This window comes from Oncorhynchus nerka, linkage group LG24 (assembly GCF_034236695.1).
Source record: "Oncorhynchus nerka isolate Pitt River linkage group LG24, Oner_Uvic_2.0, whole genome shotgun sequence".
NCBI lineage: Eukaryota > Metazoa > Chordata > Actinopteri > Salmoniformes > Salmonidae > Oncorhynchus > Oncorhynchus nerka.
In genome coordinates, this window is record NC_088419.1 from 31,967,749 (window position 1) to 31,985,786 (window position 18,038).

General features: G+C 43.4%; 1 protein-coding gene across 1 annotated transcript in view; it reads left to right on the plus strand.

The window, feature by feature from the left end:
- The window catches only part of LOC115107488 (nesprin-2-like), a 217,424-nt gene that overhangs the window by 17,738 nt on the left and 181,648 nt on the right, over positions 1-18,038 (plus strand). Inside the window, exons 5-18 of the mRNA XM_065008488.1 lie at positions 356-448; positions 1,891-2,102; positions 2,256-2,455; positions 2,816-2,922; positions 6,489-6,578; positions 6,792-6,905; positions 7,349-7,486; positions 9,269-9,433; positions 10,052-10,164; positions 13,004-13,172; positions 13,617-13,713; positions 14,259-14,440; positions 14,734-14,898; positions 15,061-15,198. Of these exons, the coding sequence (XP_064864560.1) occupies positions 356-448; positions 1,891-2,102; positions 2,256-2,455; positions 2,816-2,922; positions 6,489-6,578; positions 6,792-6,905; positions 7,349-7,486; positions 9,269-9,433; positions 10,052-10,164; positions 13,004-13,172; positions 13,617-13,713; positions 14,259-14,440; positions 14,734-14,898; positions 15,061-15,198 (1,983 nt within the window). The remainder of the gene's footprint in view (positions 1-355; positions 449-1,890; positions 2,103-2,255; positions 2,456-2,815; positions 2,923-6,488; positions 6,579-6,791; positions 6,906-7,348; positions 7,487-9,268; positions 9,434-10,051; positions 10,165-13,003; positions 13,173-13,616; positions 13,714-14,258; positions 14,441-14,733; positions 14,899-15,060; positions 15,199-18,038) is intronic.

The window sequence follows — 18,038 nt, forward strand, 5'->3', positions numbered from 1 at the left end:
TGCACTGCGCCCGGCCCGCCACAGGAGTCGCTGGTGCGCGATGAGACAAGGATATCCCTACCGGCCAACGGTCGCCCCACGGACCTCCCGGTCACGGCCGGTTACGACAGAGGCCCCATTTTATATTTTCTTAGTTTTTTGATCGGAGAAAGCATATAGCAATCGCAACAAGAAACAATCATTCATATTTAAGCAAAATAATGTAAGTGCCTTTCGTGAATTAACACTTGCACTTGACTCTTTTCCCACTTACTAGCTCTGACTTTGCTCTGCTAAATGACTCAAATGTACATGTAAAATGGTGTGTCAGGGGTTGGCTTGTTCTAATAACATACCTCTGTTAACCCAAACCCAGGTTAAACTGGTGAACATCAACATCCCAGACATCATCGAGGGACGCCCCTCCATCATCCTGGGCCTTATATGGACCATCATCCTCCACTGTCACGTGGGTGTCTGCACAGTTTAGCCCATGACGCACTCTTTTCACACTTATCAGGCTGAAGCCAAACAGAGATATAGAAAAAACATGCATTCATCATATTCAGTTTCTGTCTGTCAAAAACTCATGTCAACTTTTTTTGGACTAGTTGCATACACACAAAAGCAGACAGACAATAATCTCTGTTGTCCATTATCTGTCAACGTATGACCCCCTTTGAAAAACTTTTTGCTCAATTTGTAATTTGTTGGACAAGAAAATCTCTGTGTGGCCATACCCTCATGCCGAACCAAACTGTTCTGTGCTGGCTTGGATATTTTCTTTTCACATGGTCCTTTCCAGCACTTTTCCAGCAACTGTGGTGGATGCGTAACTAGGCCAGCGCACGACAGGTCAGCTTGATTTGACTCAGCTCAGTATTGTGAAAAGGCCCTTGTTGAAGAATTCTCACATTCAAAGATAACCAATATAATGTTGCACACGAGCAATGTTTTGCACTGTGCATTCAATAGTTAGTTTAAATGTGGATGCAATGATATTATCAATCTTATTGCTCAACATAATATGACAGTGGACTGACTACTGTACATTGGCATGGCTATTCATGCTATATTGTCTAGCATTTCAACTATATATCGTTTATAGATGACTTAAGAAATGTCCAGAGACCAGTGATTGTACTGTGTGGTGATCAGCACAAAAGCTTCATTCACATGAAAAAAGTGAACATTTAGTTTGGCATTTTTATAAATATTTCAAAAATGAAACATCCTGTAACAATGTGAGTTCCCGCAAAACCCTTATTTTCTGAACATGTTGTTTTTGATATCAGGGATATAATGGCTAGATAATACAGTATTACATTACAGAACACACCCTTTGCCATTGATGTGTTCTGTCTCTTTAACCACACCTATGGCTTCAATGGCCTCAAAGTACAAGAGACGCTCCATTCATGTAGTGTAGATGAACCCTGGGAAATAGACTTTGCATTTAATTTCTGCTCAGGAACAATGCTGAATATAACAGCTTACAGGAGTGTTCTCAGTCAGTTTGGTTCTATAGAGAAGAGGGAGGATTTTTTGTTTAGAGACTCCAGGGAGGTAGTGTGGGGTGGCTATATGTCATTTTGAAATTGAAATGCGACAGTACATTCAAGGTGGTCTGATTAGTAGGGCCAGATGAATGACCCTGGTTTATAAAATGTGTTTATAAAGCCCTTTTTACATCCGGCACAAGTGTGTTCACATTAACCTGACCTAGATCCCAAAGAGCAAGGAGAAGCAGAAGCACAGTGGCCTGGAATAAAAACCTAGAAAAAAAATAAACACTGTTAGAGATTGGCTATAAAAATACAATGTAAACTACTTTATTTTGAGGAAAGGTACTCTCTTCCAATGCAAATCAGTGTTCCCCAATATTCAGTCGCTATCTTCTTTGTGTCCCAGATTGAGGAGCTGGCCAGCACACTGTCTTTCAGCTCACGCCACTCTTCCCTGGACTCCCTGGCCAGTCTGGACTCTCGCTCCAGTAGCCCTGCCCTGGGAAGCCCAACCCCGGGTAGTCCTGCCCCTCGCGGGCGAGCTTCGCCCCTCCACACCCGCTTCCGCGTCTCGGCCAAGAAGGCCATGCTGATGTGGGTTCGAGACCAGTGCCAAAGGTGGGTTCCACTTGCATGCATTTGTACAACAGACACTGACATAAACAGACACACACGAACACCACCATGCATGATTTATTTGTTTTTTTTCTCTTTTTTATTTATTATTGCCTCTCTCTCTCTCTCTCTCCAATCCTACTTCTGTTCTGCCAGAGCTGACTGCTCCCTCAGTGTCAAAGACTTTAAATGCAGCTGGCGCAGTGGGATGGCATTCCTGGGCATCCTGTGTTCTCTGAGACCAGACCTGGTGGACTTAACTCAGGCCCAGTCTAGAAACAACCAGCAGAACTTGGAGGAGGCCTTCCGTCTAGCTGAGCAGGAGCTACACATCCCCCGTCTGCTGGAGCCCCAGGGTGAGGACCAGTCCATATGAAATAAAACAAGAAAACTTGGTACAGTGCCGGAGTCTGGTTGAACTGTAATACTACTGACACCGGACGATGCATACCCCCTGGCGACGGGGGTTCGAGTCTCAAATCAACTAACCCTGTCGGTGCCCTTCTTCTCTGTGCCCGGTCTAGATATTTTTTTCCCGATCTCGGGAAATCCTTTAAAAAAATGTTTTAAAGGAGAGGAGATAGTCGGTCTTCATAAGGTGATACCATGATATTGACAAAGGAACAAGACAATATACTGTACGTTACATGCTATACATTACATAAACATTACTCTGTGAGTTTCATTGAATGTGGCTCTGTCTCTTTTAATTTTAGACGTTGACGTAAAAAACCCGGACGAAAAGTCCATCATGACCTACGTGGCCCAATTCCTGCAGTATTCCAATGACCTCCCCACACCACCCGACGATGATGACCTGCAGGTCAGTGGTCACGTTCCCATTTTCCCACTCTGTGCAACCCACTTGCAGTATACTGTAGGCTAGGGGTATGCAAATCTGAGCCTGAAGGTCCGGAGTGGTGCTGTTTTTCTGTTTTACCTGATAATTAATTGCACCCACCTGGTGTCCCAGGTCGAAATCAGTCCTTGATTAGAGGGAAATAATGAAAATCAGCCAGTTGAACTGCCTTCGAGAACCAGTTTTGAATGTGCCTGATGTAAGCAATATCCTATTATATGCTTCAGTCATAGTGCATTGTGCTTTTCACCTATGTTATGTTTAGTTGTTAAATTAGCATAGCTGAAGCAGAGGATGTTAGACTATTGAGATGTACCCATTCTCCTGCTTTCCTGTCAATCTGTCTTCCTTTGGTTCATAATTGTCTGTCTGTCTGTCTGTCTGTTTGTCTGTCCATCTGTCCTTCCTTCCGTCCGTCTGTTCCAATGACTGTATACAGTATAGTGGTCGACCGACTATGATTTTTCAATACCGATACCAATTATTGGAGGACCAAAAATCTGATCCAATTTTTTACATTTCTTTGTAATAATGATAATTACAACAATACTGAATGAACACTTATTTTAACTTAATATAATACATCAATAAAATACATTTTGCCTCAAATAAATAATGAAACAATTTGGTTTAAATAATGCAAAAACAAAGTATTGGAGAAGAAAGTAAAAATACAATATGTGCCATGTAAGAAAGCTAACGTTTAAGTTCCTTGCTCAGAACATGAGAACATATGAAAGCTGGCGGTTCCTTTTAACATGAGTCTTTAATATTCCCAGGTAAGAAGTTTTAGGTTGTAGTTATTATAGGAATTATAGGACTATTTCTCTCTATACGATTTGTATTTCATTAACCTTTTACTATTGGATGTTCTTATAGGCACTTTAGTATTGCCAGTGTAACAGTATAGCTTCCATCCCTCTCCTCGCTCCTACCTGGGCTCGAACCAGGAACACATTGACAACAGCCACCCTCGAAGCAGCGTTACCCATGCAGAGCAAGGGGAACAACCACTCCAAGTATCAGAGCGCACAAAAGCACTTTTGTGCTGCAAAATGCACAAAAGTGCTGTTTGAATGAATGCTTACGAGCCTGCTGGTGCCTACCATCGCTCAGTCAGACTGCTCTATCAAATCCTAGACTTAATTATAACATAATAACACACAGAAATACGAGCCTTAGGTCATTAATATGGTCGACTCCGGAAACTATCATCTCGAAAACAAAACGTTTATTCTTTCAGTGAAATACGGAACCGTTCCGTATTGTATCTAAGGTGTGGCATCCATTAGTCTAAATATTCCTGTTACATTGCACAACCTTCAATGTTATGTCATAATTATGTAAAATTCTGGCAAATTAGTTCGCAACGAGCCAGGCTGCCCAAACTGTTGCATATACCCTGACTCTGTGTGCAATGAACGCAAGAGAAGTGACACAATTTCACCTGGTTAATATTGTCTGCTAACCTGGATTTCTTTTAGCTAAATATGCAGGTTTAAAAATATATACTTCTGTGTATTGATTTTAAGAAAGACATTGATGTTTATGGTTAGGTACAGTCGTGCAACGATTGTGCTTTTTTCACAAATGCACTTTTGTTAAATCATCCCCCGTTTGGCGAAGTTGGATGCCTTTGTTAGGAAGAAATAGTCTTCACACAGTTCGCAACGAGCCAGGCGGCCCAAACTGCTGCATATACACTGACTCTGTTGCAAGAGAAGTGACACATTTTCCTGAGTTAAAATAAATTAATGTTAGCAGGCAATATTAACTAAATATGCAGGTTTAAAAATATATACTTGTGTATTGATTTTAAGAAAGGCATTGATGTTTATGGTTAGGTACACGTTGGAGCAACGACAGTCCTTTTTCGCGAATGCGCACCGCATCGATTATATGCAACGCAGGACACGCTAGATAAACTAGTAATATCATCAACCATGTGTAGTTAACTAGTGATTGATTGATTGTTTTTTATAAGATAAGTTTAATGCTAGTTAGCAACTTACCTTGGCTACTTACTGCATTTGCGTAACAAGCAGGCTCCTCGTGTAGTGCAATGTAAAGCAGGTGGTTAGAGCGTTGGACTAGTTAACCATAAGGTTGCAAGATTGAATCCCCGAGCTGACAAGGTAAAAATCTGTCGTTCTGCCCCTGAACAAGGCAGTTAACCCACCGTTCCTAGGCCGTCATTGAAAATAAGAATGTGTTCTTAACTGACTTGCCTAGTTAAATAAAATCTACGATGACTCTACATGGATGGACCTTCATCATAGATTTAGTGTAAAATCAGTCACAGCAGCCTATTTTTTTAATATATTTTTTACCCCCCTATTCTCCCCAATTTCGTGTTATCCAATTGTTAGTAGTTACTGACTTGTCTCATCGCTACAACTCCCATACGGGCTCGGGAGAGACGGAGGTCGAGAGCCATGCGTCCTCCGAAACGCAAGCCGCACTGCCTCTTAACACAGCGCGCATCCAACCCGGAAGCCAGCTGCACCAATGTGTCGGAGGAAACACCGTACACCTAGCGACCTAAGCAGTGCACACTGCACCCGGAGTCACTAGTGCGCGATGAGTCAAGGATATCCCTACCGGCCAAACTCTCCCTAACCCGGACGATGCTAAGCCAACTGTGCGTCGCCCCATGGACCTCCGGGTCGTGGCCGGTTGGGTCTCTGGTGGCACAGCTAGCACTGCGATGTAGTGCCTTAGACCACTGCGCCACCCGGGAGGGCACAGCAGCCTATTTTCAAGTTGGCCACCATTCATTTCAATGTGGAGGAACTCAATTGAAATGTCATAGACTCATCATAGATTTAGTGTGAAATCAGTCACAGCTGCAACATTTCAAATTTCATAGTTATCATAGATTTTGTGTAAAATCAATCACAGCAGCCTATTTTGAAGTTGGCCACCATTCATTTCAATGTGGAGGAACTGAATAGATTTTTCAAAAGGAGGCGAGAGAGGACTGAGAAGAGATACTCAAGTGACGGTGCTGGCTAGCTCAGTGCTGCCCCCTCTCATTGGGTAACTCAAGTTGAAGGTCGACCAGGCTACTAAAGCTGCCATTACCAACTATATTATTAACTACACTTTTATTAACTATTTTTTCTGTAGGTAGATTTTTTAAATTATTAGTTCAAGGACATACATCTGGTGTATTGGGGGCAATTATTGGTGCCATGAATGTCGTTCATTTTTTTTTTTTTTACATGAAGATTGCCAACAAATATTTTTTTCGGTCACTACAATGGGGGATCCTGTTTTCTAAAAACAATGCCTGCAGTACCACAGTCGGCCTTGAACTTCCGTGGCTTCAATGAGAGGGGGCTGTCGTTCTCCCCTGGTCCATCCCTTCCGTCTGTCCATCCCTTCTGCCCATCCATCTATCCATCCCTTCTTCCTTCCTTCCATCCATCCAGATTCCTGCACTGTAATGTTTCTCTCATTTCTTCTTCCTCCTCCTCCTTTTCATTTTCCTCCTCTTCTTCTCTCCTCTTGTTGGCGGGGTGGTGCAGCTGTTCACCCAGGCCCAGCCCCCCTGCCTTTCTCCTATCAATCTGCCCTCTCACTTCACCCCTGCCATCGCTGTCTCTCCCCTGCACCAGGTACACTGTGCATGCACTTATTTGGCAGCAAAAAAACTACCTAAACATTATTATAGCAGGTTTGATAGGATTCACCCCTTATGTTGGAATTCAAACTTCCACCTTTCACATTGCAATGATGTCAATGGGAGACTAAGTAAAAATGAGTGAAAGAGTGAATTGTGCATGAATGAGTGATTGATATTGCCTTCTTTTGTAACGTTATGATCCCAGGCCTCACCCAATCGAAGGGCCCGGGAGGTGACCTGCTGGCTACAACGGGCCTATCAGGAGCTGCTGGAGGTGTGGGCCTCCACGGAGAAAAAAGCCTATGCAGAGCGGTATCAGGTTAGACCTTTTTCACACTATCATGCTGTCCCAAACTTTAAGCGATAGTTCACTCAATTAGTCTTTTGTTGATTAATCCACTGTTATTGCAGTCCCAATTTTTCAGCAGTCAAGTTTTCAAGATGGAGCACTTTCACTACAAAATGCATCATCCCAGTTTATGCTCTTCTGGAAGTGCTCCATCTTGAAAACTTGACTGAAATGTCAGGCCAGCTCAGCTCACTTTTATTAACCTGAGCTGTGCTGAAACTGCTGAAATAGACAACGTGAAAGCCAGCACAGTACGGTTCATGTCTGTATGACCATTGTGTGGCCAACCAAATGTTGAATCCGAGTCCTTCACGTGACTGCATTAGCCAACTGAGCTAAAGCCGATCTGCTAGACTCTGTCTCATATATTGTACATAATATGTTTTCCTATGGGATGTCTATGTGGGCTCCAGGCATTCCAGGCATTTGCGGTCTCCTTCAGTGAGCAGCGACGGCCAGTGATGCCCCTGTTGGGAGCCATGCGACGCTGCCCGGAGCCCAGCGAGGAGCAACGTGCCCTAAGAGCAGCCTGGGACTGCCTGGAAGAGAAGGTGAGAGAAATTCAGGAAGTAAACTGAAATTCCAAGTCAATATAATTAAAAAGGGTAACCATTTTCAAGGATTTCTCAATCAATTGAAAAGGAGAAGCTATTTATTGTAAAATTGCCTCACCGCAGTCACCAGTGGGAGTGTGTAGAAGTTGCCCCTGTAATACCATTAGATATTCTATTTATATTTTGTGCCTTCAGAAAGTATTCACACCCGTTACAGCCTGAATTTTAAATTTATTAAATTGAGATTTAGTGTCACTGTGTCACACAATACCCCATAATGTCGAAGTGGAATTGTGTTTTTATAAATTTGTACAAATTAATAAAAAATGAACATTTAATGAGTCAATAAGTATTCAACCCCTTTGTTATGGTAAAAATGTGCTTAACAAGTCACATAATAAGTTGGTTGCATGGACTCATTCTGTGTGCAATAATAGTGTTTAACATGATTTTTAAATGACTACCTTATCTCTGTACCCCACACATACAATTATCTATAAGGTCCCTCAGTCGAACAGTGAATTTAAAACACAGATTCAACCACAAAGATCAGAGAGGTTTTCCAATGCCTCGCAAAAAGAACTGTACCTATTGATAGATGGGTAAACATTTAAAAAGCAGACCTCGAATATCCCTTTGAGCATGTTGAAGTTCTTAATTACACTTTGGATGGTGTTTCAATACACCTAGTCACTACAAATATACAGTACAGGCGTCCTTCCTAACTCAGTTGCCGGAGAGGAAAGAAACCGCTCAGGGATTTCACCATGAGGTCAATTATGACTTTAAAACAGTTACAGAGTTTAATGGCTGTGATAGGAGAACACTTAGGATGGATCAACAACATTGTAGTTACTCACAATACTAATCTAAATGACAGAATGAAAAGAAGAAAACCTGTACAGAAGATAAACATTCCAAAACATCCTATTTGCAATAAGGAACTAAAGTAAAACTGCAAAGAATGTGGCAAAAATATGAACTTAATGTCCTGAATACATAGCGTTATATTTGTGGTCAAATCCAACACAACACATTACTGAGTACCACTCTTCATACTTTCAAGCATGGTGGTGGCTCCATCATGTTATGGGTATGCTTGTCATCGGCAAGGACTAAGGAGTTTTTTAGGATAAAAGAAACAGAATAGAGCCAAGCAGAGGCAAAATCCTAGAGGAAAACCTGGTTCAGTCTGCTTTCCAACAGATACTGGGAGACAAATGTACCTTCCAGCAGGTCAATAACCTAAAACACAAGGCAAAATATACACTTGACTTGCTTACCAAGATGACAAAAAGCTGTCAAGCAATGATAAACAACCAATTTGACTGAGCAATAATTGAAGAAGAATAATGTGCAAATATTGTACAAGGTGTGCAAAGCTCTTAGAGACGTACCCAGAAAGACTCACAGCTGTAATCGCTGCCAAAGGTGATTCTAACTCTATTCCGAGGTCTGAATACTTGAGATATTGTAAATGATATATTTCTGTATTTCATTTTCAATACATTTGCTACCACTTCTAAAAACATGTTTTCACATTGTCATTATGGGGTATATTGTGTTTAGATGGTTGAGAATTTTTTCAATTTAATACATTTTGAATTCAGGCTGTAACACAACATAATGTGGAATAAGTCAAGAGGTATGAATACTTTCTGCAGGCACTGCATATTTTTTGTACACATGACCACCTGCTCTTCTAATTCCTGTGTGTGTGTGTGTGTGTGTGTGTGTGTGTGTTTGTTTCTGTGTTTGTGTATTTGTGCTCTCCTATAGCTGCGACAGTGTAAGGCTGAGCTGGATACGTATCTCCCTGCGCCAATGGACTTTGTCGGGGCGTGGCTTCACCGTATGGAGGCAGTACTATCTGAAGAGGGAGGAAATGCTCAGGACCACGCCTGTGCTGCCAAAGAAGCTAGAGTCAAACAGGAAAAACTCAAGGTCTCTTTCCTTTTCCTTCTCTCTCATAGAGATCTCATAGAGATAGATAGAGGTCTTTCTACAAAGCTTGTTTCAGCATGGGCAGCGCAATTGGAGGCTTTCACCATTTTAATGTAGCCAACTGGGTGGGACTTCCTATGGGTTAAGGGAGTGATCCCAGAATTATATCCAGGTCAGGAGGAGGGATCAGCCAATAAATGATACTCCTGATCGAACATTTCAGCACAGTAGGTGGCAGTAAATCATCAAATGTAGCTTTGTCTGTTCAGACTTTTCACACTCCAGCACAATGGTATGCAGCTTTTCTGGTAGTTTACAAACTGCCAAGAAATTATAGAAGTTGGAGAAGAAAGAATTGACTACTTTCAAATGGAGATAGGGTAGCCCTCAGTGGCACTTCCCATGCTGTCACAGAAGTGATAATGGCAACGATGGGCTCTCTTTGCTCTATCTCTTCAAAACTGTCTAAAGACTGTTGTTCCTGGTAAATTAAACTATACGTGTTTGAAATTGACTACATTGACTACATTGAAGATCAGTGCAGCATCTAAGACGCTTGATACATACAGCCCCTGCATGTAAATTTGTATAATTTTACAATCATGCATTCTCCCCCAGAATTCAATGGTTGAGTTGAGCAGCCACCTCAACATCCTTCACACGTTCTGCAACCAGGCTGAGACCGGTGCTGTACTCGTGCCTGTGGAGAAGTTAGACGAAATCAAGAGACGGTGGGTATAGCGGGCACAACTTCCCTTGGAACAGAGATCACTTCCTGTCTGAAACAACCTGATTGGCCCAGATGGAAAAGTTGTATGATAGCCAATAAAAATACTAAGTCAGTTGGTATGATGATGAAAATATTGCTAGTTTTGGGACCTGTAAAATAGCAGATAGACTTCCATCAAAACTAGATGCATATTTTTTATAGAATACGACACCTTTTTAGTGAGCTGACAGTAGTTTGTAATCAAACATAGTGAATACAGAGTGCAAAAGCAGGGTTAATTGAAGTTATTTACAATGAAGGGCAGTGTGGCCTGAGTGGTCTAGAGCAGGGGTTTCCAACCATGGGGGGGTTGGGACCTTCCTTGATTTGATGTTTTTTTATAGAAACATGCCAGAGGAAGACACGACTCTGATGCACATGGGAATATACAGTGCCTTCGGAAAGTATTCCGACCACTTGACTTTTTCCCACATTTTGTTACGTTACAGCTTAATCTAAAATGGATTAAAACAAAAGCAAATCCTCCGCAATCTACACACAAAAGCACATAATGACAAAGCGAAAACAGGTTTTATTTATATAAGTATTCAGACCCTTTCCTATGAGACTCGAAGTTGAGCACAGGTGCATCCTGTTTCCATTGATCATCCTTCAGATGTTTCTACAACTTGATTGGAGTTCATCTGTGGTAAATTCAATTGATTGGACATAATTTGGAGATGTCCGAGCAAAACCCATGCCAAGAGGTCGAAGGGATTGTTCGTAGAGCTCCGAGACAGGATTGTGTCGAGCCACAGATCTGAGGAAGGGTACCAAAACATGTTTGCAGCATTGAAGGTGCCCAAGAACACAGTGGCCTCCATCATTCTTAAATGGAAGAAGATTGGAACCACCTAGAATCTTCTGGAGCTGGCCGCCCGGTCAAACTGAGCAATCGGGGGAGAAAGGCCTTTGTCAGGGAGGTGACCAAGAACCCAAATGGTCACTCTGACAGAGCTCTAGAGTTCCTCTGTGGAGATGGGAGAACCTTTCAGAAGGACAACCATCTCTGCAGCACTCTACCAATCAGACCTTTATGGTAGAGTAGCCAGACGGAAGCCACTCCTCAGTAAAAGGCACATGACAGCCCACTTGGGGTTTGCCAAAAGCCACCTAAAGACTTTCAGACCATGAGAAACAAGATTCCCTGGTCTGATGAAACCAAGGATGAACTCTTTGGCATGAATGGCAATTGTCATGTCTGGAGGTAACCTGGCACCACCCCTATGGTGAAGCATGGTGGTGGCAGCATCATGCTGTGGGGATGTTTTTCAGCAGCAGGGATTGGGAGACTAGTCAGGATCGAGGCAAAGATGAACGAAGCAAAGTACAGAGAGATCCTTGATGAAAACCTGCTCCAGAGCGCTCAGTACCTCAGACTGGGGCGAAGGTTCACCTTCCAACAGGACAATGACCCTAAGCACACAGTCAAGACAACGCAGTAATGTATTTTAATGGCCCAGCCTGAACCCGATCAAACATCTCTGGAGAAACCTTAAAATAGCTGTGTAGCAATGCTCCCCATCCAACCTGACAGAGCTCAAGAGAATCTGTAGAGAAGCTTGTAGCGTCATACCTAAGAAGACTGAAGGCTGTAATCGCTGCCAAAGGTGCTTCAACATAGTACTGAGTAAGGTACTTGTGTAAATGTGATATATATTTTTTTTAGCAAACATTTCTAAAAACTTGTTTTTGCTTTGTCATTATGGAGTATTATGTTTAGATTGATGAGGGAAATAAACTATTTAATAAGTTTTAGAATAAGGCTGTACCCTAACAAAATGTGGAAACAGTCAAGGAGTCTGAATACTTTCCGAAAGCACTGTGATTTGGTTTGGCTCTATGACATTCAGAAGCTGAGCTACAATCTTCTAAAGTCAAGCAGTCAAAGAAATGGGACTAATACAATATGTGACTCTGTCGCTATCAAATGATCTATTCACTTTCTGTAAAAGAGAATACGTACAATTAAATTGAGAGCTCATATAAATGGTTAGCATTAATCATTTATATGAGCTGGCACAGCCAGAAGAGGACTGGCCACCCCACATAGCCTGGTTCCTCTCTAGGTTTCTTCCTAGGTTTTGGCCTTTCTAGGGAGTTTTTCCTAGCCACCGTGCTTCTACACCTGCATTGCTTGCTGTTTGGGGTTTTAGGCTGGGTTTCTGTACAGCACTTTGAGATATCAGCTGATGTACGAAGGGCTATATAAATACATTTGATTTGATTAAATAGCCTACCTGAAAGATGTCGAGTCTTGTTTAACCATGTAGAATTGCAGGGGGTGGCGTGATATTTTTGACGTGAAAAAGGGGACCTTGGGGGAAAGAAAGTTGGGAATGCCTGGCCCAGAGGTTAGTTCTTCCTCATGAAACACATGTACTGTAGGTGTAGGTACTGGGTACAAGTCTCTCCCACTGCCTGTTTAACACACACTCTCCTGCCGTCTTTTCTGTCCCCTCTGCTGACTGTCCTATTAATGCACTGTCCTATTAATGAACTGTCCTATTAATGAAAACATCAAAATACAAAATGAGTGGGTGGAAAAAATAGATAATTCACTAAATTATCTGGCATTTCCATTACATTTCCCAAACCTGCAATGTATGTTGTACTAAACTCACAGGTAATGAACTGTATCACTCTGCACCATGTCATTCCTGACACCTGGGTCGTGGGCACACAACAGAAACATTTCAAATGTTTTGCAACAAAAATGAGCATTTCCTGTTGGATAAGTACAGGTTGTCCCTCCATGTTTCTGTCTTTTCCCTTATGTTTGTTATGCTTTCTTACCACAGTTTCACCAACGCCCGTGTCACGGCTAAGTACCACGGGATCAAACTGGAATACCGGGAGCACCGGCACACCGTCCTGGATCTACTGGCTCGAATTGGTGCCAAGTTACGCTCCTGGAAAGGGCCCTACAGCTCCCAGGATGCAGTGCGTCTGCTCCTACAGGACTGGCATGTGAGTTGGCTGGGCCTCTGTCCAAAAATGTGCTCAATACTCTGCCCCTGGCTGTGCATCATGGCACTGCAGTGAGGGGTAGTGGATTCACTGTTTGTGATCGATGTGCATGTTTGAGATCAGTGATTCTGATCTACAAGTCACCTTACATCCCAAGTTACTACTCATTATGTGATCAAGATTAGCAATTGTCTTACATCAGATCCCAGTGTGGTCCCACTCGGCGAACTCTCTAGATAAAATTCCAGTTTCAGTTTAAATTAGACTTGTACATTTAAAAAAAAACTTTAATCAAAGTTAATCAGTTAATACATTTGTCTAACTATCCACATTGATACAACGCAATTACTTTGATGAAATAAGTTGAAAAAACAAGGAAGCACATTTTTACTCGTAAGGCTTTTTACTCAATGGTTTTGTATGAATCATATTATTTTCTCTCAGGACACAGTGGATCGCCAATGCCTAGTTTCTCATCTGGTGGATGCCCTCCAAAAATTGAAACAGACAGCCAGCACTTACACAAGCAAGGCAGCTCTGGGTAAGGTGTGTGTGTGTGTGTGTGTGTGTGTGTGTGTGTGTGTGTGTGTGTGCTCTTCTATAGCTGCGACAGTGTAAGGCTGAGCTGGATACGTGTGCGAAAGAAAATACTGTTATTTGTGTACTCACTGTGTGAGAATAAACGTGTCTGTACGAGAGAAATAGCCTTATGAGTTTTCAGTGTGTACGATGGAATTCATCCTGAATACATTTCGTAACGGTTTGTACTGAACAACACGTTTCCCCTAAACAGTGCTCACCGTTCTTCAAGAGTCATCGAAGTGGGTTTTCTCCTGTAGGGTGTGTGTAGCGGGCTGTGACCTATCGAAATCGCAAAACTCATGCAGCACACTGTACACAATCTCCCTTTGGACCACCATAATCACAACATTCTTCAAATGGTTATTCAGAGCAGCATTGTTGCTATTGAATTAAACGATGCACATCGTTGTGTCCTGCTGAGCGAGGCCCACAGTAGGATTCTAGCCTCCAATGACACCACCCTGATAAACCTTGACCCTAAACCTTTTGCATTCCACTCCCCAGGTGAGGATGCCCAGCTTGTCAGTAGGCAGGTGAAGGAGGCAGAGAGTGACACGGCCACGAGCACAGAGGAAGTGGCGTTAGTGAAAGGCACCATGGGACGTGTTTTGAGTACCTGGGAGGCCTACAGCAAGAATCTCCCCCCCCTACAGACGTGGCTGGCTCAGGAGTCCTCTGGGACAGAGGTACAGGTCCCACTAGTTGGCCCCCATACCCTACATCAGGGGAAAGAATCTCAGGTCCCTGAAGAGCTGCAGTGTGCGTAAGCTTTTGTTTTAGCCCAGCTCTAACACACCAGAGTCATCTTGATCAGTATTTAATGTAGATTTCTGGTCAAATGAATTTTCAGTTTGCAAATTTATTGCAAGTAGTCTACATATTGAAAATATAATACTTTCTTATGGCAAATACAATATATTAATCTTGTGTGAAATGTTCTGTTGGAAAGCTTGACCCTACAGTCTCTCCAACCCTTTAGGGGACATCCCAGCAGGTGTCCCAGTGGAGCACCCTGCAGGCCTACCTGAACGAGGTGGGTAACTTCCTCATCGAGGTCACAGACCCATCTACCAGCAAAGCCCTGGTAGCTGAACTTAGTAAGCTGAACATGCAGTGGGCCGCCTACATGAAGAGGACTATGTTTGTGAGTGCAATTGTCAAGTCCAGGGTAGTCCCTCCCTGTTTCAGTTTTCTTTCTTCAGGCCTAATGAATATGACCCTGAGGACTAGCTCCCAGAAATAATGGCCAGGCTTTACCACAGCGACCTAAAGATGTGTGTGGTCTGAATCCTCTTGTGTTAACTAGGGGGTATCGAACCAGCCCAGTGCTGGTCCTCTGAGCATCCAGGCGGTACAGGCTCTGGCCCAAGAGGCAGGCTGGGTGCTGAGGGAGCGCCTAGAGGTGGAGTCTGTCCCACTGAAAGCCTACAAGAAGAGGGTGCAGGTACACTACTCTCCTGGGTGAAATTTCCCCTAGATACAGATCTAGGATCAGCTTCCCTTCCCCCAATCCTAATCTTAACCATTAGTGGGGAAAATGCCTACCCAAGATCAGCATCAAAGGGCAAGTTCACCCTACACTGGTATGCAACATTTGACATTTTAGTCATTTAGCAGACACGTTTATCCAGAGTGTCTTACAGTTAGTATATTCATCTTAAGATAGCTAGGTGGGACATCCACATATCACAGGCATACAAAGTACATTTTTCAGTCAGTGTCAGTGGACTCAGTGCTAGAAGGGGGGGGGTGTCAAGTGCTGATTCCTTTTTATATATTTTTTTAATTGGGGGTGGGCGGTGTGGAGGAGAGTCGGTAAGAAATTAATTGAAGGTTAATTGGGAGGTTGAAGTCGGCAAGTACGAAGAGCAGTGAGCCATCGTCAAGATACGAGATTATCAAGGTGTCAAGCTGATTGAGGAACTCTCCAAGGGTCCCTGGTGGGCGATAGATGACAAAAATGTTAAGCTTGAGTGGACAAGTGACAGTGACAGCATGGAATTCAAAGGAGGAGGTGGACAGGTGAGAGAGGGAGAAAAGAGAAAATCTCCACTTGAAATGATAGACCTATGCCACCACCGCGACGACTAGATGCTCTCGGACTATGAGAGAAAACGTAGTCAGATGAAGAAAGAGCAGCTGGAGTAGCAGTGTTCTCTGGGGTGATACATGTCTCAGTCAGGGCCAAAAAGTTAAGGGACTAAGAACTCTACGTTCTTGACCGCAGATCGGCAGTTCCAAACGCTGCGAGAGACCCGGAATTCCACATGAGTTATGTGTGCAGTGTACACTAAATTAGAAGTGTTCCAGCCAAGGGGTGGGGAGTGTCTGTAAAGCCTACAGGGAGAGGTGCAAACAGGTATAGAAAACGCACACATAAACTCAGCAAAAAAAGAAACGTCCCCTTTTCAGGACCTTGTCCTTCAAAGATAATTCGTAAAAATCCAAAAAACGTCACATATCCTCATTGTAAAGGGTTTAAACACGGTTTCCCATGCTTGTTCAATGAACCATAAACAATTAATGAATATGCACCTGTGGAATGGTCGTTAAGACACTAACAGCTTACAGACGCTTACAGACACTAAAGAGGCCTTTCTACTGACTCTGAAAAACACCAAAAGAAAGATGCCCAGGCTCCCTGCTCATCTGCATGAATGTGCCTTAGGCATGCTGCAAGGAGGCATGAGGACTGCAGATAAATTGAGGCATGAGGACTGCAATAAATTGCAATGTCCGTACTGTGGGACGTCTAAGACAGCGCTACAGGGAGACAGGAAGGACAGCTGATCGTCCTCGCAGTGGCAAACCATGTGTAACAACACCTGCACAGGATCGGTACATCCAAACATCACACCTGCGGGACAGGTACAGGATGGCAACAACAACTTCCCGAGTTACACTAGGAACGCACAATCCCTCCATCGGTGCTCAGACTGTCCGCAATAGGCTGAGAGAGGCTGGACTGAGGGCTTGTAGGCCTGTTGTAAAGGCAGGTCCTCACCAGACATCACCGGCAACAACATCGCCTATGGGCACAAACCAACCGTCGCTGGACCAGACAGGACTGGCAAAAAGTGCTCTTCACTGACGAGTCGCGGTTTTGTCTCAACAGGGGTGATGGTCGGATCCACGTTTATCGTAGAAGGAATGAGCGTGACACCGAGGCCTGTACTCTGGAGCAGGATTGATTTGGAGGTGGAGGGTCCGGCATGGTCTGGGGCGGTGTGTCACAGCATCATCGGACTGAGCTTGTTGTCATTGTAGGCAATCTCAACGCTGTGAGTTACAGGGAATACCTCCTCCTCTCTCATGTGGTACCCTTCCTGCAGGCTCACCCTGACATGACCCTCCAGCATGACAATGCCACCAGCCATACTGCTCGTTCTGTGCGTGATTTCCTGCAAGACAGGAATGTCAGTGTTCTGCCATGGCCAGCGAAGAGCCCGGATCTCAATCCCATTGAGCACGTCTGGGACCTGTTCGATCGGAGGGTGAGGGCTAGGGCCATTCCCCCCAGAAATGTCCGGGAACTTGCAGGTGCCTTGGCGGAAGAGTGGGGTAACATCTCATAGCAAGACTGGTAAATCTCATGCAGTCCATGAGGAAGAGATGCACTGCAGTACTTAATGCAGCTTGTGGCCACACCAGATACTGACTGTTACTTTTGATTTTGACCCCCCCTTTGTTCAGGGACACATTATTCAATTTCTGTTAGTCATGTGTGTGGAACTTGATCCGTTTATGTCTCAGTTGTTGAATCTTGTTATGTTCATACAAATATTTACTCATGTTAAGTTTGCTGAAAATAAACGCAGTTGACTGTAAGAGGACGTTTCTTTTAGTTTAGTTGCCAAGACTACAAAAATAGCAAAAATTTGATCATCTGAAAATAACTAGGTAAGATACTCAAGTCAGAGAGTGGTGTGGAGACTTCCTTTCTTTCCTTCTTTGAATAACTCCACAGAATACCTCGGCAGACAACTACAATGAGACTTTCTCAATTTGTCTTTCCTTCATTCCTCGTGTTCTCTCTAATCACCTTTTCGAAAACCATTGGAGAAGAAGGTCTGACGTGAGGGATCTGGAGTCTTCTCCTCCAATTTAAAAGGAGCCATAGAGCCAGACTTACTAATGGGTTTGCACCAGTGGTGTAGTGCTATTTTTGTAGGTGAGAGAGCTCGACATGAATTCGCATAAATTCCTAAATCGGAGTTTGTACCGACAGATGTAGCCTATTGAATAGCCTAATATGATAGAATGTGTATAAAATGCATCCTCTAA